This window comes from Marmota monax, unplaced genomic scaffold (assembly GCF_021218885.2).
Source record: "Marmota monax isolate L192 unplaced genomic scaffold, Marmota_monax_Labrador192_F-V1.1 WCK01_AAM20220418_F8-fsc00045, whole genome shotgun sequence".
In the NCBI taxonomy this organism is placed as follows: Eukaryota; Metazoa; Chordata; class Mammalia; order Rodentia; family Sciuridae; genus Marmota; species Marmota monax.
The window spans coordinates 7,062,955-7,089,923 of record NW_026692132.1 but is presented as its reverse complement, the minus strand read 5'-3'; the positions used below and the strand labels follow the sequence as shown (position 1 = coordinate 7,089,923).

Here is a 26,969-nt window from a genome sequence, read left to right as displayed (position 1 = left end):
CAAAAACAAGATAAATATAAAATGCAAAACAATAATAACGTGGCTAAAACAAAGACACAGCAATGTGCAGAAAGGCAATTAGTCTGGCATGTTTAATGTCATACTATTAGGGAGGAAAGACTTATTTAATAGGATATAGATTTGAGAAACTACCTCGGAAACAAATTAAAGGTACTGATTAGGTCTTAGTCTTTATTTCACAGACAACAGAGAGCTAACAGAATGACTGGTGTTGTATCTGATCATATTTGGAGAAGCAGAATGTGATATATTTAGAGAAGGAAGCTTTCAAAGAAAATGACAATTTTGTTTTAATAAAAGAGCAAATTTTGTTGATACACTGGACCCAGTGGAAAGGGGAAAATAGAAGAGGTAAAGGAAAACAATATTTGAAAAAAAGAACAATGTTGGGAGGGGACATGGAAAAAAGTTCAGATCATTCATATTGATGTCTTCTAACATTCATTTAATTAGCAATGAAAGAGACTGCTGAGAATAAAAGTAGCAATGTTAAAAGATGAAGACAGTGAAAACCATTTGCAACAATCACAGCTAGGGGATACTAAAACAATCTGCTTGCAGATTTAGGGTTCAACTGAATTAAAATAGTATGCATTCTTAATTACTACAATTCCATAATTTTCTTCAATAGTACACATAAATTGTGGAGTGATAATTTTTGACTCATAGTCCAGTATGATGGAAGATAAGGAAGAGTAAAATGAGACTCCAGGTAGGAGCAATGTTGAGATAGCAGACATTGGGATCCTGGCTACAGAAGGTGTTATAGGTTGGATTATGCCTGGCTCCTTCCTTCCTAATTCATAGTTGAATTCCTAGTCTTCAATATCTCAGAATGCAAACTTATCTGGAAATGGGTTCACTGCATATGTAAGTTAAATTAAGATGAACTCATACTGGAGTAGGGTGGAACCCTAATACAATATGACTGATGTCCTTATAAAAAGAACTTTGGACACAGAGGCACATGCACACAGGGCAATGCTCTGGAAGACAGACCTGGAACAGAGCTTTCCCTGGTATCTTCAGAGTCAGCACAAGGCTGCCAACACTTTGTTTGATCTCAGATTTCCAACCTCTAGAACTGTGAGACAAATTCCTATTTTTCTAAGATACCCAGAGTTTGTGAGATTTCTTTATAGAAGCCATAGCAAACTAATACAGAAGGAAAACAGCAAAGATGAATGGAAAGCCTAGGAATGGATAACTGGATATCACAGTGATCAGTAAGAGGAAATGACAGACCAACCAATGGGTGTGATGAGGTAAGGATGTTTGGAGTTGAGATTCTAGAGTTGGAACATTTCTAAGCTGGGGTGAGTTCAGAAGCATGGCTTAGTGTGAATTTCTAGAGTAGTTTGCTCTTCAAGGAATGTTAACCATATGCTAAAATAGAAATATCATTTAAATGTATTTGTAATACTGATGTGATGAGTCAGTTCCACTAATTTTTTATACTGGTCATATTTTTTTCCTTAGAGAAGTATAATACGTGAATAGTATTTATAACTTGATATTTGCATATAAATTAATCTTACACCAATTTCTTTTGACATATTTGAAGATGATAATAAATAGAAGAAACGATGAAAATTTTTCATAACTGAAGATGCACTACTATTTTTAAAACTCTCCTGCTTTCAGAATGAATATGTTTTGAGGATGGGATGAGACAGAAGAGGCATGGGGATTCAGAAGGTATTCATTTGCTGTTTTTACCCTTTTTACAAACTGAGAAATAACTGGCCTAGCACGTCAATAGGAAATGTTCAGATGTCTCAAACTATAAAAGTTTTATTACCAACAGAAATTATTTGATGAATTAATAGACAATGTGTCAATGTTCTAGATTAGAAGGGGAAGAAATCTGTTTGGCAACTTTGGTTGCCTCATATTCCCAAGGAGAAGCTCCTGCAGAAGGAAGACTGAGGAGAAAAATTGATTGTTTTTAATTGAATTAAAATGAAGTAATAAAAACGGTAATACTCCAATAATAGAGAAATGACACTAAGTAAAAATAATTGGCCCTTCCACCACAGATTTGTATAGCGTCTTCACCTCTTTCATATAATCTCAAAACACACTTCCAACAAATACTTCTTCCATCACAATAAGCAGCTGCTGGAGAAACAGCAGCAACAACAACACCTGCAAGATGGTTCCTCCCTCTTCTGGTTAGATATATCTTCTTCATTAGTTTCCTTGGTAAATTTTAGAGGTTTGGGTCCCATTGCTATCTAATTATATAACTTAGATAAAATCATACACTCTTGTTAAATATTTTTTTATCGCATGTTGATAAGGGAGTTGTCCCCCAAATTTTCCAATGTTTAAAATCTTATCATTGCCAATTATTACTCACAACTGAATTTCCTTAGCTACTGTATTATTATCCTTTTGTAAATTAACTCTGGTTCAGTTCTGGCTAAGCTAATCCATAAGAAAAGAAGAAAGGTTATATTGGCCCCAGTTCAGGAAAACAAAAAAGCTGCATTTATGATTATAACAGCATTGGTTTTTCAGACAGCAGTAGCAAATCAGAAAACATCTGGAGGATTCGGACAAATACATTTGGCTCTAGAATCTGGCATGAACTAGTTATGCAAACAATGTCGTAAAATTGGACAGATACATTTGCCTCAGGTAATTTTTTTTGAATCAAAATACCAACCTACTTGAAAACACTGATAAATTTCCTGATTTAAAATAGGAATTAGTCATTTTGGAGCAAATATTTGAAGGCACAAACAGCCCTTAATGTACCAATCTGAAAAAGGAAGCTTTTCCAGGATTGTTCATGGCTAATTTGTCATACTTAGACTTCTGACAGACTGTATATTTAAAAATATGGTAGACTCTTTCTTCCCTGGGCATGCCTTTTTAACCATAAGATGAGCATTTTCATTTCATTTTAAAGTGAGTTTAAAAGAAAACAAAACTATAGACAATAATGTTTGGATATAACTTGCTTACCATAATATAGCTAAATAGAAAAGTGACTTTAATATATCACAAGATGCTCCATTGCGTTAGAGTATGAACATCATTCTACATGACAACCTCAGGACACATGTTTGTAATACTGGTGTGATGAGTCAGTTCCACTTTATTTCATTATACTTTTGTAGCAAAATTATATATTGCTGTCTTCAGTGTTAAAGATGAAAAATGGTTATGAGATACATATAGTATTTTTCACAAGGACATTATGTGAACATGTCATTTAGGAAAAGAGGAACATGAGAAAATGAGAAAAGGAATTGAGAGTATCAAACATTTATATAAATACCATAAAACCATGTATTTATTTGTATACCAAATAAATGCCATGGCAAAATTTTTTCAAATGTAAAAGAATATTAACTTGTACAACAAAGGATTAGAGAAAAAAAACTATAAACATATACAAAAAGATAAAATAGTCAACAATATTAAAATGACTAAATGAAATTCTTTATTTTTTCCTACCACTTGGCAAATTTAATTCAATTTATTGAGCATGCATGTCTAGAACATGATATATCATCCATTAATTTATCAAAGAATTCCTTTAGCTAATAAAACATTTTATAGTGTGAGACAACTGAACTCCATTAAAGGAGTACAAAGTCAAAATTAAGAAGAAATTATTTTCTGACTAAATGTCATTAGGCCAACATAATTCCTTGATCTATTTCCTTTATAGTACAGTTAACTGATTTCAAAAGTTTACATCTCCAGTTGTGCTCCTCTGAAAGTTAATTGGCATCAATTTATTCCAATTTAAACTTTACAGTGATAATTTGCAAGTCATTAATAGTAGTTTACTCAGATTAATTTCTACCATTATAATTTTCTTTTATGTTAATTATTTCAACCAACTCTAACTTTCATAGCCAAATGTTTTATAGAATAATTTTGTGAAAGAATATGAAGCTCCCACTAATTTTTATCCAATAACATTTTTTACCCTGTGCAGTTTTAAGCATTGTCTACTCATGATTCCTGATTAATTGAATGCATAGGTGAGAGTCTGCATTACTTATTTTAAAATTGGCTCATTTAAATTATAGAAAGCTATAAAGAAGGGAAGAAAAATGGTCCATGATGACACCAGTGGTAAAATTTCTATTGATAATAAAAATGAATACATAACTAGAAGTAATTCATATACATATTTGGAAAATGCAAATATAGAACCATAAGGTTAAAATGGAAAGATCTCTTTCTTCTAAATAAGGTATGAACAGTTTTACATCAATTTTTCATAACAATAAAGACTTTTTAAAGTAGTGAAGGTAATTAGTAGAAAAATGACAATCACTTTTATAAAACTGAGAAAGAAAAGGAGTCTGAGGGAGCCCAAAGGTGGGGTGCAGCCACAGATGAGGAAACAAACTCAGATAGAAGGGCAGAGATGTGAGTCTTTGGAAATACTTGACTGAGGGAGAAGAAACAGAATTCATGTTTTCTTTCCTCCATATCTGAATCTTTTCATAGGTAAGATGCCAAGCCCCATTGAAATCTCTATGTTCATGTTTATTTCTTTTTCCTGACCAAGTCAGTCATTTGTAGTTGTAGATTCCATAGATTGTAATTCTTCAGAGGATCAGAGTCATATCTAGTTTGCTTAGCCTTACATGATATTGCCTAACCAATTGTTTAGAAAATAGTAAGCATTAAAAAAAATTGTTGAACAAACAAGTTCAAAGTCACTCCTACTAAGGCTCTAGACAGATTCATGTAGAAACAGCCTTCATCTAAGCTGAAACAGCAAGCTTCCTCCAAAATAAGCCTTTCTTCATTATGGACAGTCAGGGTACACTCTAGACCTGTGTTTCTGTGCATGTCCTGATGACATAGTCATTTGACCATCAAAATTACTGTGTTTCTTCAACTTTAACAGGTCTCCCAATAGGAAATATTTGCATATATTCGGACACTGTTGTTAAAATTACCATATTCCCCCCAAAGTCTGAGGTCTGAATTAATGAGGTTTTACTAAATTCATTTTTTATGGTTGGTTTACCCTTTGAACAAACATATTAAAGGCAAGTGATAAAGCAGAGTAATTTCTAGAATTGAATCTACATGTAAATTTGATCTTGTAACATTTGCACACAAGGTGACAATTTCTGATACAGTAGGAAGCATTACAAATGTGCAGAAATCAATTCAGCCATTAGGAAAAAGCAAGAGTTGCTAGGAAACCATATTCCAAATAGGGAACATTATAGTGGTGACCCAGACAATTACCATATGCCTGACATGACATCAACACAAAGCTTAACAGATTTTTAAAAGCACTTGTGACACGGAATTATTAATGCCACATTTCCAAATCAGATGATTAAAAACTTGCTTTCAATTACTCAAAATTGTAGAAGAGGAAGATACAAAATCTAAGTTAATAACAGTAAAGTATGCTTCCTAGGGCTAACCAGGTCTTTCCCACATATTTAGGATGCATGCACATTTTTGGTACACTGTGTCTTACAACATCATCAAAATGAATAAACAATCTACTTTTCAAATCTGTACTTTCTAATTCCATGTGTTTGTATATTCACATAGAGAAAAGATTTTTTTAATTCTAATTTGTTATATATGACAGCAGAATGCATTACAGTTCATATTACACATGTAGAGCACAATTTTTCATATCTCTGGTTGTATTCAAAGTATATTCACACCATTGGTGTCTTCATACATGTACTTAGGGTAATGATGTCCATCTCATTCCACTGTCTTTCCTACTCTCATGTCCCCTCCCTCCCCCTCCCACCCCTTTGCCTTATCTAGAGTTCATCTAATCCTCCCTTGCTCCCCCTCCCAACTTCCCTCCCAATCCCACTATGAATCAGCTTCTTTATAGCAGAGAAAATATTTGGCATTTGGTTTTCTTGGATTGACTAACTTCACTTAGCAATATATTCTCCAACTCCATCCATCTACCTACAAATGCCATGATTTTATTCTCCTTTATCGCTGAGTAATACTCCATTGTGTGTGTGTGTATGTATAATATTTTCTTTTTTTAAGATTTTTTTTAGTTGTAGATGGACACAATATCTTTATTTTATTTATTTATTTAATTTATTTACCTATTCATTTATTTATTTATTTTTATGTGGTGCTGAGGATCAAACCCAGGGCCTCACACATGTAAGGCAAGCACTCTACCACTGAGCTACCACCCTAGCCCCATATATCACATTTTTTTAAATCCATTCATCTACTGATAGGCATATAGGTTGGTTCCACAGTTTAGCTATTGTGACTTGTGCTGCTATAAACATTGATGTGGCTATGTCCCTGTAGTATGTTGTTTTTAAGTCCTTTGGGTATACACAGAGGAACTGGGTTAAAAGGTGGTTCCATTCCTAGTTTTCCAAGGAATCTCCATACAGTTTTCCATATTGGCTGCACCATTTTGCAGTCCTACCAGCAATGTATGAGTGTGCCTTTTCCCCCACATCCTCGCCAACACTTATTGTTGTTTGTATTCTTAATAGCTGCCATTCTGCATTCTGACTGGAGTGAGAAGAAATCTTAGAGTAGTTTTGATTTTCATTTCTTTAATTGCTAGATATGTTGAACATTTTTTCATATATTTGTTGATTGATTGTATATCACCTTCTGAGAAGTGTCTGTTCAGTTCCTTGGCTGATAACCCACATAATTACAGTTATTTTATAAGAGACAAAGGCACCAAAAACATACATTGGAGAAAAGATAGCCTCTTCAACAAATGGTGCTGGAAAAATTGGAAATCCATAAGCAACAAAATTAAATTAAACCCCTATCTCTCACCATGCACAAAACTCAACTCAAAGTGGATCAAGAACCTAGAAATTAAACCAGAGACACTGTGTCTAATAGAAAAAAAAGTAGGCCCAAATCTCCTTCATGTGGGATTAGGCCCCTACTTCCTTAATAAGACTCTTATAGTGCAAGAATTAAGATCAAGAATTAATAAATGGGATGGATTCAAACTCAAAAGCTTCTTCTCAGCAAAAGAAACAATCTGCAAGGTGAATAGAGAGCCTACTACTTGGGAGCAAATTTTTACCTCTTGCACATCAGATAGAGGACTAATATCTAGGATATATAAAGAACTCAAAAAGCTACACACCAAAATACAAAATAACCCAATCAATAAATGGGCCAAGGAACTGAAAAAAGGTTTGAAAAGCTATATAACCCAACATAAAATGTCCTTAGGATTAATTGGTAAATTATAGGTGATTTTGGCTCTCTGCTATGTGCTAGTTCCGAAATTACTTCTTTCTTTTTGTAATTTTAAAGCACTATAAAGTTACATTTAAATATTTTTGAACCTTTATTTGGGATGATAAATGACATTTCAAGACAGAATATCAAATATAAAATAATATCTAAGTCAACAGTGCAGTGTGGTTAGTGTGTAGATAGTACATAACTGCTTTACAAATTATCGTAGTTTGCTATTTTCATACTGTAAGATTCAAGCTGCTAATGTTGGTATATTTCACAATAGCCTTAAAAGAGACTAGGTTAAAATGGCAGTAAAAGATAAAAGATCTCTTGTTCAATAATGTAGAAGAAAGACACCATGGTCTAAAGGTAATGGGCTCACCTTTCAAGATGGGTTGGTGAAATCACATCTTAATGTCTTTTCGGGAATAAGAATCGGCAAATAGAGTTTTGTTCTTTACATAAACTCAGATAAATAAAAATATGAGCTACCTAGCTCCTTGGAGGCTCCATAGATGTATGAGGAAGCACAGCACATGAAAATCAAATAAAAAATGAATACCTTTACTAATAAAATTTTTAGCCTCTTAGGACAATGTATCAGTACTCCTGGGAGAGAAAAGAGACAGTTTAAAATAAATAAAATAGATTATAACTTCTTTAGAAGTATTTACCTCTTAGTGATAGTATTTAATAGAGTAACTTAAAAATATTTAAAACAAGTCTCCACTATAGAATGTATGTCCCACCATGCATGGTGGCGTAGGACTGTAATCACAGTGACTCAAGAAGCTCAGGCAGGGGGATTGCAAGTTCTAGGAAATCATAAGAAACATATAGAGGCCCTAAGTAATTTAATGAGACACTATCTCAAAAAGTAAAAAAAGGGCTATGAATGTTTCTCAGTGGTAGAGCAACACTGGGTTCAATCCCTGGAACCAAAATAAATAAATAGGATGTGTTTCCATTCAAATATGTGAAAGTCAAAAGACTCACCCAAAACAACAATGAGCACTTCTGCACTTTACACACACAGTTCCATGTCAATCAGTTTAGCATTGTTCCTGTTGCTTGGCTTTGTTTCTTCTTTCACTAACTTACTACTATTTTTTTTTCATGTAGCACAACTATGTAAATATTCTCACAAACTGCTTGAAAAATCTGTGTGGCAAGTGTCATCATAAAACTCTTCAGCAATACCAGCATTTTTTGAAATGTGCCTTATAAACTCCTTTTCCATAGATTGAAAATATGACTAAAAGTCTGTGACAATAAAATATTGGAATCATTCATGATTACAGATAAAAACTAAATTTTGTTAGCTGTGAAATTCTCTCTCACTGACATAACACTGCAGACATAATATAGTATATTAAATCATTATGCCAACATCTTATAGAGGGATTATAAGGCATTAAGGATGCTCTATTAAAGCTCAGCACTACAGCAGCATCCCAGATGAGAAATTCTTTGAAATAAATATTTTGTTCAATATCTAAAAACAATTAACCAGAGTATGATGCAATGATCCATTCAAAAGATAACTTAGAGCCAGGTACAGTGGTGCATACCTGTAACCTGAGTGGTTCAGGAGGCTGAGACAGGAGCATCACAAGTTCAAAGCCAGCCTCAGCACTGGAAAAACACTATGCAACTCAGTGAGACCCTGTCTCTAAATAAAATACAACAATAGGGTTGGGGATGCGGCTCAGTGGTTGAGTGTCCCCGAGCTCAATCCCAGATTACCTGGCCCCCGAAAAAAGATAACCTATGAAATAATATAAATATAACACTTTTGAACATGTAGCTTCTGTATGACAATTCACAATAAATAATAAACAGTGGGGAAAATAAACAGAAAAAAAATAACAGAAACATGATTTATAGATGTTCCCACCCCGATTTGGCCAGTGATTACAATTTTCAAAATAATGATAGAAGAACACTATAGTTATCTGCCACATAACTGGACCTGTTTTCTTTTTTAATTTAAAAATACTTTCAAATGGAATAACTCTAAAACAGATTATCTAATTCTATTCTCTTTTAAAGATAAAACTGAATATAAATTTAAATTTCTTAAAGACCTAAGTCATGAAAAGTCTAATTTAATAGATATTTGAAGAGGCAATAGGAAAATTCGACAGTATGTTAACATGTTTTTAGTTAATATCTATACAGTGTAGTGATTAGGGGCTCTGGTTAGTTTTTTTTTTATCCTTTTATTCATTTCGAAGTGGAAATAATAGCAGTACTTCCCTCATAGAATTATTGTGAGGCTTAAATTAGTTATTTACTACAGGAAAGCACTAAGAACAGTGACTGCCTCACATACTGTTACATGTTTCCATAGATGTTATGTTTTTCTGCAGGAGCTATCTGACACACAAATAGATGTTTTTTGTCTTTTCTATTTAATTTCATCTGTGACTTGGATTTAAAATAGGCATAAATACAGATTTGTGAGAGTGAATCATTATTAGTTAATTCTTATGAAAAATATGCATCACTTTGAACTTCCATGCCTCGTAATAGCAGATTATGCAATTTACATAACCTTCTGCAGGTCCACTGACAAAGCAATGGAAAAGTACTGTACCAAGAAATGGGGGAGAAGAACCTAAGAAGAGATTAGTGTAAATTTGGGGGTGCTTTTCCCCGACAGGCATCTTCTGACTCTAAAGAGGTAACTTCGAAAAGCAGTACTTCTGACAGCCTTGCAGGATTAGGGGGACAAATGTTAAAGTTGTGCCAAGGGACAGACCTTAGCAAAAACCTCCTTACTTTGAGGTAAGACCCTGACAGACAATACCACAGGTATTAGGGCAATACCAAAAAAGTCATGAATGAGAAATACATTAGTCTTTACAGAACTCCAAATCCAACCTAATGTATCTGATCCCTGATTGCTAGAGCCCCAAGCATCTTGCCAAAACCACATGCAAAATATCTCTGCATAAAGGTAACTAACATCAGCTTAGGATTCAATTATGTCTATAACATTTCATATATATCTCCAACAATAGTAAGTAGGCACACAGAAGACAACAGAATTTAAAACTATGTGAACAAAGAGATAATGTAATAGACAAAAGGGGCTCTAGAGAATGGATTTAACAAGCAAAGAGTTTAAGATCACTATAGATGATATATTCAAAGAAATAAAACAAAATGAAAAATAGAATCAGGTGATAGAAATGTTTTTTTTAAAGATTTTTTTTAAAGAGAGGGAGAGAGAGAGAGAGAAAATTTCAATATTTATTTTTCAGTTTTCGGCAGACACAACATCTTTGTTTGTATGTGGTGCTAAGGATAGAACCCGGGCCGCACGCATGCCAGGCAAGCGCGCTACCGCTTGAGCCACATCCCCAGCCCCTGATAGAAATGTTAAACTGTTAACTTCCATAATCAACATTAAGCATTATATTGATGGGTTTAACTAGTGATTTTTGAAAACCAGATAAGAGGAGTATCAGTGAGTTAAAAGACAAATCTAAGGACAGAATATACAACAAACCTCCAAGAACTAAAAGAAGCAAACTACAGAGAAGAACATGTAATCACCTCATCTACTGCTAAATTCTCAGTGAGCAAATACTTTAAGTGAAAAAAAACCCTATACATATTTCCAATGCCACGTAAAATCACTATTTATTTATCACTATTTAAACTAGATTTATTAAAAATCTATGTAGCCATAATTTTTACCCATAATAATATATAATGTTTTGTATATTATCACTACAATAAGTAACAACTTGCTAGAAATGTCAATATATGCATTATCTAGGAGATTAAAAGTAAACTCATGTGTCTAATAGATAAACATGAGACGTGGGAACAACTAGGCTTAGTATCTTAATAATAAGTTAATATAATATCTGTGTAATTAATGACTGTAGTTCTTTCAGATCTCTTAAATTTTTCTCAATAGACACAGAATTTACAGGTAGAGGATCTCACATAAATATACATACTACAGAATGAAAAGTACTAATTAGGATTTTATAAACAATTATCAAGAAACCACAGAAAATTAATTGTTATTATATAATTAGCTCTTCTTTTTCTAAATAAAATCTCAAGCTGTAATCTCATGGGAGTTAATTAAATATAGCAAAGTTTGCAAAGATCAAATCTTTTCAAAATATTAAAATAACAATATCGAGTTTCCTTAGCAAATAGAAACAACTATTTAAATTTAATTGGAGAATGATTATTTCCTAATCTAAAAAAAATCCTGTAAACTCATTAGAAGAAGTTGAAGTTTAAGGAGCTACAATTTAATGTATTACAATACATGTAAATTACACATTAATATTTCTGCTTTTCACTAGGCAGTTAGAAAAAAAATCACAACATTTCCCTGATTTGCAATTGAGATTGCTAAACACATTAGTATTACAACATGATTACACATTGTTTTTTAACTCTGCTTTGTAATCTTTCTATAATTGCCTCATTATATGAAATGTACTGTTCTCTGACCTAATGAAGGGAATTTGAATTGTTATGTGTATGAGATGAAAATAGTTTTTTTAAAACTGCAGTCCAGAATTAAAACTTAAACACTTGGACACAATATTCCTAAAAAGCTTAAATTTTTAAAATATTTCTTGTTTTTATAATATATTTAATCACATCTTCTAATCAGTCCTCAACCCAATTTCTCTTTCTTTATAAACATACTTCTTTATAAGAATAAAGTACAAGCAGTAATAAATGTTTGGTTATTTCAATCAGAGTGTTTAAACTATTAGTGTAAGCACTAAAAACTCTAGCTAAAATACTTTTGTAAGATTAGATTCTCAAGATTAAAAGCATAAAGTTGTACATTTTCTAGTGAAATCACAATATAGCTAACTTGAACAAAAGAGAGAGAATAGAAATCTGATTTTACTTTTCAATTGTCTATTTTTTGAAAAATACCAGAAAATCAGGTTCTCCCTAGGGAGGATTTAAAAGGAATCGTCATAATGCTGGCATTTTCATATTTGCAGCCAGAAGAACAATGCATTATTTTAATCAAGCATAAAAATTTCGAATCACTATTTTCAAAATAAGTATGAATTACAGTCACTGGGGCTAATTTTTCATAATTCATTGTATAATACCATATTCATGTATACTTTATAGATATTATCTAATACTAGCCTCTGAGTTTCATTTGAGTACTTATTGAACAGTAATTTGCTTGAATATATAGGGATTGAATGGCAATACATTACATTGCTTGATTAATTTTAACTGAAAAAATAAATGCAGGTAGTTTTACAATTAATGAGACAAAAACATTGCAAATCACTTCCAAGTAATTATAATTGACTCTTTCCATTCTCATTTGCCATCATTACAGGAAGCCTCTTTGGTTTATAAAGCCATATTAGAATTATCTGTTTGTTTTTCAAAATTTGAGGGGTTGAGAAAATTTTATTTTTAGAAATTATTGCAACATATATGGCTTTATATTTTAAATAACATAAAAACTTACATAAAATTTATATTTTTTGAGGTAAACAAATAGCTGTTCATATATGAACTCTACTGCAACACTCATGCATTTCATAGTGAAAGATTCTCTCAAGTTTAGAAATGTTCCCATGGCACCAAGCTAGAGGGCAATTCAAAATCAAATTAACATGCCAAAAAATAACTCCAAACCATGAAAATATTATAAATTAGTAAAGAAGCTAAAATTATTAAGGGGTTTTTATTATTCTGAAATCTCTTTCTGCATTCTTATTAAATCTTTATGGACATTTCCTCTTCTGATTTAATAAAACTATCTGATTCACGAGACAGAACTAATATTATATCCCGCAAATGAAAATATTGATGAGCACATTGTAAAACACAATTCCCTGGTTTTGATCTCTGGTAACTTAAGTTTGTTTTGACAATGACGAAATCAATTTCAAGTTCATTCAGGAATGTGTGTACTTGCAATTTTCAACAAACTGAGAAAGTATTCCTTTAGTTTGTTTGTTTGCCTGGCAGTAGTTGAGGTGCCTGCCATTCATACACTTGAATCACTCATAATTATGCCCTGAGGGAACATAACCTAGATTTTTTTTTTCTTTAATGCTCCCAAATTCTATTTTCACTACTGATAAGAATGGTAAGAAAACACCACTCTTTAAAAAGTAAAATATAAACATATATACATATATATGTGTGCATACTAAATACTAAAGAAAAGTAATAAAATGAACAATTCTGCACTAGTTTCACTTTCCCCATTACATCCTTTTCCTTCCCATCATCTTTCTTTCCCTTGGAGGTAAGAATCATCTAGAATTTTGTATTAATCATTTCTTTTTTTTCCTTTATACTTTTGCCATCAATGTAGGTATTTCCAAATAGCATTATTTTTTTCAATTTTGCCAGCTTTGAGTTTGAGATAACACTGTAGAGTTTGTCAATGGTGGTTCAATGTTTTTGGCAAACATGCATGTTATTGTCAGTAGCTGATATGATTCATTTTCCCAACTGTAGAGTAACACTAACATAGAAATATATATATATATATATATATATATATATATATATATATATATATATATATATATATATTCCTACCTATTTGATGGTTGGTGGATACTTGAGTTCTCTCCAATTTGAGATTATGAAAAGAACTGCTATGAATAATCTTACATGGGACTTTAGCTACATGTGCACTAGTAATTCCCTTGGACAAACATCTAGGAGAGGAATTGCTGGATTGAAAGATATGCACAACTTAAACATTCTAAGTGCCAAATGAATTCTACTATTTATATTGCCACCAGCTGGGAGTGAGGTTTCCCAGGCTCCAGATCCTCATCAACAATGGCGTTGTCACATATGGAAAGCTGCATCACATTGGTAGGCAGGAACTCTATGTCATGGTGTTTCAATTTATATTGATCTGATTACTTATCAGTTTAGCCAGAGATACTTTTATTGGTTATATATTTTATAAAAAATATTCTGCTGTTTTGTGCTTGTCTTTCTATTCTCTTTAGGTGTTCTTTGATAAACAGAAAAGTTTTAAATTAATATAGTAAAATTTATACGTATTTTTCTTTAAGATCTACAAATTTTTGATGTGACTATCTCACAAAAACACTCTTCCCTAACCTATGTCAAAATTGAGGATGTATTTATAACTTACCTGGAATTGATATATGTATAGATTCATAGAGAACCAATGTCTATTTTTTTCCACATGGATAGGCAATTGTCCCCAAACCATTCATTGAAGAGCCCATCCTTTCTCTACTAATCAGTGCCACTTTTAGAATTTATCAAGTGCTCTACCTTTCTCATCTCATTAGAATGTGTTTAGAATGGTGTCTTTTGTAGAATTCTTTAGAACTGCTGAGTCTTACAACTCATCAATGTGTTTTAACAGTTCCTATATCTCTATTCAGAACCCCAACTAAACATTATTACATATCTCCATTTCTCCTCCATGTGTCCTACATATTTTATATTCTCTTGTTTGTATTTCCCCAGTTTTAATTATCTGGCTTTAATCAATGATAATTCCTTTAGTTTTACCTTTCAGTGTGCAATTGTCTTGCTGCATCTACATCTAATCTGCTTTAAAATTCCATCCACTGAATTCTGTGGCTTTTTTTGCGGGGGGGCGTACTCAGGGGCTCTCGACCACTGAACCACATCCTCAGCCTTATTTTGTATTTGATTTAGAGACAGAGTCTCACTGAATTGCTTAGCACCTCACTTTTGCTGAGGCTGGCTTTGAGCTCATCATCCTACTGTCTCAGCCTCATGAGCCGCTTGAGTTATAGGCATGCAGCACTATGCCCAGCTCTCCTCCTTTTGAAAGTGTTATGTTGATTGCTTAGAAGTTCTCTGGTTCATTTTCAAATCTAGTTCTTTATTCACATTTACCAACCTTTTATTTCTTTAATTCTATTAAGCACTGTCAGTTTAATTCAGCATTTTATAATTTCAATATGTGACAATATTTCAGATCTGTTTTTCTTCATCTATGATTTCTGCTGGTTCTTAGCTATAGTACTTATTTCCTCTTTGGAGGCTTTTGTTTTGTTTTTATTCTTTTCCTAGTATTAGCAACTCACTTTCCAGAGCACTTTATCTGTGGAAATTATCTGAGGATATAATTAAAATCAATGTCTTCCAGGGAAAAACAGTATTCCCCAATCTCCTACTACCATTGCTAAAATTTTAAATTTACCATTTAAAAAATCTATTCATAGTGTAATTGGCACATTTCTCCTTTTCCTATGAGTTTTCTCAGTGATGTGATTAATAGTGTTTAAAAAATATTATTTACATACAGTTAGAAAATACTTAACCTGGTGTTTTAATAGTTTTATTCTGAAGTGTCATTCACAGTACTAATTTGCTCTAATGCTAGAATGAGAAATGTTAAACACATTTTGAGCCCACTTCCCCCCTATTTTCTTCCTTCCTATCTTCCTTTCTTTCTCCCCTTCCAGTACTGGGGATTGAACCAGTGGTACTCTACCACTGAGTTACATCCCCAGCCCTTTTTATTTTTTGAGACAGGGTTTCATTAAGTTGCTGAGGCTGCTTCAAGCTTGCCATCTTCCTGCCTCAACCCCCCAAGTAGCTAGGATTACAGATGTGTGGCATTGTGACCATCTTCCCTATATCTTTTTCTTAACCCAGAGTTGGCTAGCTATTATAAAAGAACTGTATGGGATTCAAGTTTACTTCTCTAAAGACAATATTTCTGGTTTACAAGCATTAACAGCAATGACAATTCTGGGGTCTACCCTTGAATTCTAGCAGAAATATAATTAAATGACTTCAACTGTTCACCAAGGTAGATTCCAGATTGTGGCAAGCCATTGAGACCCAAAGAAGTACAACACACCAGAAGCTAGATTTCCTACTGTTTGAAAATTCCTTTAGTTATTGGGATCCAACCCTGAAGCTCTGCCATATGAAAACTATGAAGAACTCCGAGGTCTGAAGCTTCATAAGGACAACTGTACACTCCCTACAGGAAGTTGTCCAGGTTCCCCCTTTTCTTGATGCTTTTATTTTACTTCTTGGATTACCCCTCAGACTCTGATTCTCACCATCATCCTTCCCCTTTCTTCTTTTCATGGTAATTTGTCTTCCACGTACCTTTTCCAATTTTGAACCACTTTCCATTTTTTTCTTTTTCCTGGTCATTCCTTGTTCTCCTTAAGACTAGTCTAGATTTATAAACTGCAGTAAGAATTCAAAAGGGAATTTCCTCCTACCTCCAGTTAAAGGGTTTACTACTCACACCAGGTTGCCAAAGGGTTACCTGAATTGGCCTTCCATCAGGTGTCAGCACCTCTTCTGAAAGTTCCATCATCTTCAAGGCCATCAGAGCAATGGGTTTGGCATGGCAGAGGCTTTTTCTGTGGAGTCCTGCTGCAACACAGTAGGCATCACCTATTGTTTCCACCTGCAGCAATCAGACAAATCAAATGCAAACGCTATGAAAATGAGCCAGAAGAGAAATGATTAGTTATCTGCAATCACAAATGTTGCTGAAAAATATGTCAGGCAAACATCAATAAATTAAGCAATTAGACAACTGAGTATAATCATAGCAGAGTTTGCAAACAGCCACAATCAAACACTGACATCTCACTCCAGCACTGCTCATTATCACCATAGATGATCACTAAAATTAGGAGCAACAGGAATATAAAATAATTATCCCCCACAAAAATACTGATTGTATTGTCAGTATTTTACCTAGACAATTTCCAATAATAATAACCTTTTCAAGAGCCAATCTCATCATCTTCAAATTTTCAATAGTCCTTCTCTGCAAAGCCTTGTTTTCCATTATTTCTACCTTCCCAATTGTTCGACACCTTTTCCTATATCTGTAGTTTGTTGTCAAGTCTGATCTTACTTATTCTTAAAAATTATAATGTCTAAAATTTCTTGAATTTATACTCCATACTATTAATTGTGTCACACAGTATAAACACATTCTCTCATTTTATTTTCAAAAATATCCTAAATGGAAGAAACTAGTAATAGTTATATTTAAGAGATAAGAAATTGAGATACAGAGATCCATCCATAACTCTATAATTAAATAGTTAACAGGTATTGTTAGGGACTTTTCTGGGCCCTATTTTAATTCTATTTTCAGTATATGTGATGATTTACCATTTTTGTTCTTAAATATTTAAAATATTTATCCTAGGTTAAACCCCCCAAATTTCCAAAGCATAGAACATGACACAAAAGTTAGAAATAACTTATTTTCAAAGTAAAGTTCTCTAATTATCCACTGAAGATTTGGTGGTAAAATGCTCAGTAGTTCTAATATTATTAATTAGACCAAAACGATAAATATTGTGTTAAGTGCCCAATATCACCTTTTCTGTGAAGCCCTCAATGGTCCCTTCATTAGTTCTTAGTAAGAGAACTAATCTTTATTTTGTTTCAACAGTACTTTCCATATATCCCTGCTGTGGCATTCATCATGGGCTACAGTCAATATCTATTCATATATAATCAATAAGTATACCCAGCTAAGTCTTGAGCTCTTTAAGGATGGTACCGTATCCTTTTCCTCCCTGTATTCATGATGCCTAGCATAGTGTTTAAAATATGGTTATTCGATAAATATCTATCAAATGAATAAGTAAGTAAATCAATCATGTTAACCATGATTAAAATACCAATCTAATTATTTACTTATTTTCACTATTAATTCTTGAGCACCATGTAGAACTCTGTTCCATGTGTATATGTATATGAAAAATACCCAGGGACTCAATGATATTTTTACCATGAATATAACAAAAATTACAAAATATCTATTAAGATTTAATATCAATCATTAGATTTCATGTGAATGCATCTAACTCTATATTATTAAAGATGAAGTACCTTAAACAATTTGAGCACTAACTTAACAAAATTATGAGAACACTTATAAAGCTCATGGGACTACAACTGACAAACTTATCATTTATTAGCAGAATATCATCACTTGATTTTTCAGAAAATATGTATAAAAATGATTAAATACCCTGAGACCCATCATGGCATTCAAAATTTTACCTGAAGACTTGTTTTCAAATGCTGGAAAAATAGAAATAAAATTATGCTCTAAGAGTAGAAAGACAATGTAACGTGAGTTGGCAAAGGCTTTTTTCCAAAGGTCACAGTATACTTCCCCCAAAGAATTCTCAATGAGGAAAAAACCTAGTAAATAATCAACAGCTAAAATGTGGCTATTTACCATTTTCTCCCAAATAACATGGTGTCCTTTGATATTCCTCATGTTATCCTATCCTTTTATCTTTATAAACAATTTTAAAATCTAGAATGCTGTTAGCTATCTACCTTGAAATTAACTTCTGATTTTCAGATATCAGAAGTCAGGGGCAATAAATTACTTGTACAAATTAAATTGCTTTGTAATCACTCTGAACATACATGTTCCTGGAACTTGATCTCTTCTTAGAATTTCTATTAGCATCCTCTTCCCCATCACCATTATCTTTCCAGCAAAAAAGCAATAGTTTCATTAAAAGGGTACTTCTAAAATTTACACCACAAGAATTCATAAAGATTACTAATGTGTTGCACTTTCTCCTTAGAATGATATAATGCAATAGAATGGAGAAGATGGATTAATGTGACCAGTTGCTATAACAATAATATTATTGTAAAATAAGTGAAAGATTGAAAGGCAAAATTTACATATAACAAATTCACATTAACATTTATACATGATTATTTGAACATTTTAAAAAATTTGAAGTCAGATCAGTAATCAGAAATAATAGGACAAGGAAGTTAGGTAAGAAATAGGATATTTTAAAAATGACACATAGTAGGATGTGGAATTCTCACAATAAATGTTTATAAATGCTATTTATAAACACCCAACATATAGGAAAAAAATCCTAAAAGACATTGATTTAATAGACTAATCTAAATTGTATTCCAGCAACCACATAAACTCCAAATATTTAAGCCTTAAGACAACAAAGATGTGTTAGTCAGGTTTTATTTGTTGTGACTGAGATACCTGACAAGAATAACTTAAAGGCGAAAAGTTTACTTTGGCCTCAATCCATGGTCAGCCAACTCCATTGCTTTGAACCTGATTTGAAGCAGAATATCACAACCTAAAGTGTGGAAAGGAAAACTGCTCAGCTTGAGTGAGCAAGGAGACTAAATGTAATCCCTAAGAGCATGCCCCCTTACTTCCTCCAGTCCTGCTCTATCAATCTACAGTTGCCACCAGTAATTTATTCAAATTATTAATCCATCAAATGGGTGAGTCCACTGATGAGGTTAAGCTCTCATAAACTAATCACTTCATCTATAAATATTGCCACATTGGATAACATGTTTCCAATACATGAGTTTTGGGGGGGATACTTCATATCCAAACCATAACAAAACGTTTATTTCTGATTCATGCTTAAACAGCCACACACAGGGTGACAGGGTGACACCTTGGGCCACATCATTCCAGTAATAAGGCTAATAGAAACTCCACATCTGGAACTGGTTGCCATGGCAGAGGGAAAAATGTTCTGACAATTTGTACAAGAGCTCTTAGGGCTTCCTCCCAGATGTGACACATTTGACTTCTCAAGATTCATTCACGAAGCAAGTCACACTGTTACACTTAATGTAAAGGGATGGGAAAATGTAAGCTGCCTTGTGTCCAGAAGAGTCAGAGATAATTGGTGAAAAGCACTAATGAGAACATGGATGGACAGGAGATCACGTACAAATTTTAAAATACCCAGGTGTCTGTAACCTGGAAATAACATTCCTATGTAATGTTTTTATTTCCTTCCAGATATATTTTTAACATCTTAACCTGAAAATCTTGGTGAGACACTACCACCTTAATAATACTGTTTTCCAGCTCTGTACAAATTTAGTTATAAGTGAATTTATGTGGAAATTTTAGTGGGTCTCCTTCAAAATAAGTATTTGACTTTGTTTCCTGAGGAAAGCATTATATATTAATTCCAATTGCTTCATAGGGTTATTTCCTTGAGCTAAACCAAAGTGAAAAAAGTAGACATGGTAAACAAACTACACAAAAACTGTTCAAAAAGTTGACTACATTCTGAGTTCCTTTATAATTGCCTTGTCTTTTTATAAGTTTTAAACACAACAGACATCATCTAAAATAGTGCATCTCATTTATTTTCAGCATCTCCAACCTGTTCTGGAATAATACTAGAACAGAATAAAGATGGCTAGACTAAGCGTAGAGATAGAATAATGCTTATGCAAATATATGACAAACATTTCATCCTTTTCTGAGCACAGACTAGGAAGCTTAAACAAGAAAATTATTGTGTACAAGTGCTGCCATGCTATTACTATAGCTGCTTTTATCAAACTTTAAAGAATTCACCTATTTTGGCATCTATGCTCAACACTTTTTAGTCAAAATCAGCACATTATTCCAGAAATAAAGGTGGTGTAAATAAATTTCTTAGAGCTATGCATTCACCTTTTGGTATACTTTATTTTAGTTTTAGATATTATAGTTTCAGTTAGATTCTTAGTCTCTATATTTTCTCTTTCCCTTCCAGGCTAATGTACAAGAAATAGCTGGAAAGTTTATAGCTCAGGACTTAGCCCTCTCTTTTTTTCAACTTTTCTTTCCCTATTCTGGTTCTATACCTTTCTTTATTTCTTTTGTGGGAGAACTGTAATTTTCTTATTTACATTTTAATTTTCTTATTTACATTTTTCTATCACTATCACAGTACTTATCGTATGTATGTGTGTGTGTGTGTGTTTGTGTGTAGGCATTTGTGTGTAGGCATTTGTGTTTATACTCTCCCCTGATATTTAACTTTTTATTCCTGGACCCTAGTACAGTGTGCCTAAAAGCATTTCAAAAAATGCTTTCAATTGTACCCAGTTTCTACAGTTGTGGGGGAGTAATGTCTGATATCTCCCAAGTAAGTGTCTCAATTGCTAAACTCAGGACCACCTGTGTAAGAATGAACTACAAGGTGCTTGTTAAAAATCAGGTCCCCTGGAGCTGCATGGCTTTACTAAATCAAAACCTAAGTTTAAGGCCAGCTATTTGCATTTTCACAAACTCCCAAGTATTTTTTGATTCACCAAATTTGAAGACTAGGTATATGATGTGAGTTAAAAACAGTACAATACTCCTCCAGATAGTCACCATTTTTAAAGCACCAATGGACTTTCAGAGAGAAGTGCTGTTACCCTGAGCCCTGTCCTTTCTAGTAGATTCCCTCTCTTTCACTCTATCCATACTCTATCCACAGAGGTAATAAGATTTCCTAGACATTTCCTTATTTGTCAGGACTACAGATTACAACTCCCAGCTCAAATACAAGCTCTCGTGTGTCCTCTCTCTCACACACACCAAATGCTGAGAATGATCTAAAACAGTAGATGTTCAGTGATCCAAAGTTTGTTGACTTCACTTAAATCCATCCAAGCAAATTGTACATAATGACTTAGAATTCAAATGCAAACAATTTTAACTATTTTGATAAAGCTATCTCAGAAACATCACTCTTTAAAAATTCTTTTTAATTACACTCATTCTGGTTGATTTGACCTAAATACTGCTTTTAAGGATGTCTTTACAGTGCTCAGCTGATACAGCATAGGAAAGGAGGTCATGGATATAAATAGAACAGTGAATTGGCTGGGGAACTACTCCCAATTGAGGAAAAAATGGATTCCAAATGACTGCCTATCAAAGAAAGCTCTTCTCCTGGTAAAACTCTCAGTAAATCTATCAATGTATATTTCAGATCCAGCACAGAAATCTCAATCATGTGGAAAATACTGAGTCAGGCCCCAGGCCATTTATCATAAACTTTATGGAACACTAAGGCATGTTAACAAATAAAAATATATTCATGTAGCCGGTCAAAATTTCATTGTTTCAGTTCCTCAAGTTAGATATAAGCAACTCAAAAATTTTTTTGGTATACAGTAAACAATCCTATAATAGGATTCAACAATAGGGCTCCAGTTCCCAGGTTCATCCACTTTCTTTCTTATTCATTCCATGTTCCATTCAAAATGAACAACTCAATGTTCTTTGCAAACTTTCTGTACCTTCCATCACTGTGCTTATATTCAAATATATTGCTCTACCTGGATTCTAATCACTCACTCTTTATAAAGCAAATATTAAGGGTTGTGTGTGTGTATGTATAAAATTTATTTAAAAATATGGAATTGAACCCAAAGGTGCTTAACAGCCATGCCACATACCCAAGCATTTTTTTCAAAAATTTTTAAAAATTTGAGACAGGATCTCACTAAGTTGCTTAGGGCCTTTCTAAGTTGCTGAGGCTGGCTTTGAACTTGCAATCCTCCCATCTTAGCATCCTGAGCCACTGGGATAACAAGTGTGCACCACCACATCTGCAAGGTCTACTATTTTTAAGAACAGTTTTCTAGGGATTCCTGACTTGCCAAAACTTTAAGCATGTCCTCAAAGAACGTTAAATATCTGCCATATTTTCAATAAAGACCTAAGAAGTGCTAACAGATGTTAATTGACATCACAAAAGTGAATAGTGAAACCCAATTCAGCAAATCAAATGAAAATATTTTCTTAAAAATGTTTTTTTAATCTAATATCCATAAGTCCAGCTATTCTTACATATCTTTGAAATTACTATTTTTCCCCTTAAGATTAAGTACACTTTTAGAAATAAGCCTTGCCTAGCCCCTCTTCCAGGAATTAAATCTGTCCAATGTTTCGAAGTCCATCTCTCATGCCCCAGTCCTTCAGCACAATATCATAATTGCTTCTTGTAGAACACCAGCAAAATTTGGTTTTTACATGTTTTATACTGAACTCAGTCATTTGTGTTTTGTACATTCCCTACTATCGACTGATCCAGATTGTTAAATCACTTAACTCTGAAAGCAAGGGCAATATCTTAGTTTTGTTGTATGTGTATGTGTGTGTGTGTGTGTGTGTGAGAGAGAGAGAGAGAGAGAGAGAGAGAGAGAGAGAGAGAGAGAGAGAAGAGAGAGAGAGAGAGAGAAGAGAAGAGAGAGAGAGAGAGAGAGAGAGAGAGAGAGACCATTCCATGGCTCTCTAAATATATCTATTCAGTAACTCATATTGACCCTACTTAAGACCAAAACAAGACTATATTGAGGTGACCAGGGCTTTGCATGAATGACAGCATGGAAGTGTTTCCATTGTTAACTGGACAAAATTGACTACTTCTTTCAAGGTTCCAACACTGACTCAAGTTTCTTGTACACAACTTACCAGCCCAGGTAAGCTACCACTATCTTCTCCCTAAGTTATGCCAATACTGCGCTTGTCTACTCCCCGACCCTCAAATCTATACCCCACACCACATTTCAAGAATTTTTTTTTAAATAAAGCAAATCTACTTGTATCACTCTATTCAAAATTCTTCAATGAATTCCCTTTGCTCCTCTGATTAAGATCAAAAGCTTTGAAATGGTTAAAACATCTATAGGCTCTAGCTTATGCCTGTATCTGTATATTTGTCATATGATATTCCTCTCGAAATATTAAATTGCATTCACACTGATTATTTCATTCCTCCAATTTCACCTCCTTTTCTTCTGACTCAGAGCCTGAGTTCACTGTTTAGAATCCTTTCTCCTTTCCATTCTTTTTTCCTACTTTACTAATCCTTTGGATCACAATTTATAGGTCACCTTCTCAGTGGTGTTTTCTTGCACTCTGAAGACAAAATACAGTATTTTTATTATACATTTTAACAACACCATATTATATTCTCTAGTCATTGAAGTTTATAATTACTTATTTTTGTGTGTTGCTTAAATGCTAATACTCCTTCATTAGACTATAAAACCCATGAAGACAGAAGTTAAGTCTGTTTTTTTCACCACTTTGTGAGGAGCCTGACACAAGGTGAGTTCTCAGGATATTTCAAAACTTTGAAATATGAATGCATAAATGTGGTCAGTCAGGTTTTCCTCCTCTGAGTTGTTTTTCTCAGGTATTTGTCACAGAGACAAAAAGCTAACAACTTCCAAACTCATTTTGAAGATCAATATTACCCTGATACCAAAGCAAAAAGGATAGTACAAGAAAAGAAAATTACACACCAATATCCCTGTTGAACAGGGAAGCAAAATCCTCAATAAAATACCAGCAAACCAAATTCAACAACACATTGAAAGGATTATATTCTGTGATCAAGTGAGATTGATCCCTGGGATGCAAGGATATGGGAAGCTTCACAGAGGCAATCAGTGAATGCAATACACTACATTAACAAATGAAGGGTAAAAACTATATGGTCATCTAAATATATAGAGAAAAGGCACTTGAAAAAATTCAGTGCCATCTTATGAAAAATAAATTCTTAAAGAATGTACCTCAACATAAATGTTACCCAAAGATCCAAGTGAAAGATTCTCACTAATCTTCCACAGTTAACTGTATCATTTTACACAATAGTTCTCCTTTGTATATCAACACACTGTAATAAATTAATTTCTAAACTCAAACACCTTGTTCACCCTCAACACTGACCACTTTGTTATGTCAGTATGAGCAACTCAGCTTTTGGTTCTGCACATTTTGCAATTTTAAGTTTTACTATTCATTTGTTATGTTAATATGTTTACTTAAAATAATACTTCATAATATCAGCTTTTCTTCATAAACAATTCTTGTCATTGAACAATTGTTTCAGATAGCCTCAGGCCCTTCAGTATAGGATTTCTGGCAAGGTTTAGAATGTAAATATGTCAGTTGTATCACCATCAATTTTTTAATAATTCGTTATTGGGTGAGTTTACTAAAATGGAAATTGACATTCCAGACAACACAGTTCTCTCTCATCTGGTAGCATAATGTCAGTCCAATGGGAAAATCTTGGCAAATTGGGGTGTTTCTACTAACCTTTTCCAAAACTAAACCTTCAATTAATGCTGCTATCCAGCAAAAATGCTATAAATAGTTCTCCCACTATTTACTACTTAACAATATGTGTAATTTAAATGTGCAGATTTTTAAAATCAAAACCAAACTGAAGAAATCCATTTTTGTTGAACACAAACTGTGTTCCAGTCACAGTGCTCAATGCTTTAATTGTGATATATCACTTATTTTCCAGAACAATCTTGTGGCATAGATGTTATTATATCCCTTTTGAAAATAAATCTAAAGTAGCAGAGATATTATATTAATTTAGTTCTGATTCAGTTTATAGTTCACATTTTAGAACAATAGTTTGCATCATTCGTGTATCAGGTAGGCAGTGTTCTCCATCAACTAGATAAAGAACCAGGACCAAAAATTTCTCTGGCCTGTATTACATAAAATTGTACATATAATGTTTTTCTTCATAAATTGGTATCTTTTCTCGAGTAACTTTGACAATCACCAGTCATACTTCATTCTTTAAAATGAAAATGAAAAGAGTATGTCACATGACTATTCTGAGGTTTAAAAAAACTAATAGCTAAAGGTCCTTATTATGAGGACCCTCAAGGGAGTAGTTGGCAAGATGAATCTCAATTTGTAATTTGCAATTTGAGTCTAGAGGTAAGAATATAACTAGGTCTCCTTTTTTAAGGTACTCAATAAATTGGCACTATTTTTGAATATATATGGGATCTCACACAGTGTTGTTCTCTTTGGCTCCAGGAGGTTAAAGAGGATCTTTGTACAAAAGTTAAAAGAATAATTTCAATGTAGCAGATCCTTATGAAAATCAGTGCTCCCAATAGTGAAATGCATTAGCTGAAGCCTATGTCTAATAACCTGAGCTATTCAAATATAAGCTATAATCTTTTGATGGGACAGGTGGAAGAATTTTCTGAAGGTCCCCTGGTTCTATAAGATTCTAAGATATCAATTTTCAGTGTTGAAGCTCTATGTTGGCTAGGAAAATGTTCTCAAAGCACAACCTTGATGGCTCCCTATCAACAGATCATTCATCTATGACAAGTTTTAAATGACACGGTTTTGTTTTTGTAAACATCTTTTAAAGTAGAAAAATGAGAATTTAAATTTGTTGTAAAATAAGTCCAAGCTAACATCATACCCAACAGTGAAAAACTAATAACTTTTCCTCTAAGATCAGGAGCATACCAAGGGTGCCTGATGTCATCACTTCTATTCTAGCCTGACCAATTATACAAACCAACAAACAAAAAAGAAAAAAAGAGAGAGAGAGAAAATGAAAAAAGAAAAGATACCCAAATTAGATAGGAGGAAGTCAAATTGTCTCTGTGTGCAGATAACATGATCTTATAAATAGAAGGCCATAAAAACTTCACAAAAACTGTCAAAACGAATATACAGGGCTGGGGTTGTAGCTCTGTGGTAGCCACTTGCCTGGCATGTGTGAGGCACTGGTTCTCAGCATCACATATAAATAAATAAAAGTAAAGTCCTATCCATCAGTAAAAAAAATTAAAATAAAAAAACTAATAAATTTAGAATGTTTCAAAACACAAAATTAGTATACAAAAACAGTTGTGTTTCTATGTCCTAATAAGGGGCCATCCCAAAAAGAAATTTTTTAAAATTTGCATTTATAATAGCAACAAAAAGAAAAAAATTTAACTATGGAGGTGAAGTATCTGTAGAATCTATGAGGACCCAGTGAAGACAATACCAACAACGCATCTCGAGATGCTATTCTCTTGGCCCCTTATTTTTACTTCCCTCCTTATCCTTCCTTCACAATCTCCCTGGCATACAATTTGATTCTAATAAT

At 33.2% G+C, this 26,969-nt stretch overlaps 1 protein-coding gene across 2 annotated transcripts in view; it reads right to left on the bottom strand.

The window, feature by feature from the left end:
• The window catches only part of Gucy1a2 (guanylate cyclase 1 soluble subunit alpha 2), a 299,113-nt gene that overhangs the window by 81,418 nt on the left and 190,726 nt on the right, over positions 1-26,969 (bottom strand). For both annotated transcript variants that reach the window (XM_046466443.1, XM_046466445.1), the window contains exon 6: positions 16,529-16,672. In XM_046466443.1, coding sequence (XP_046322399.1) covers positions 16,529-16,672 — 144 coding nt within the window. The remainder of the gene's footprint in view (positions 1-16,528; positions 16,673-26,969) is intronic.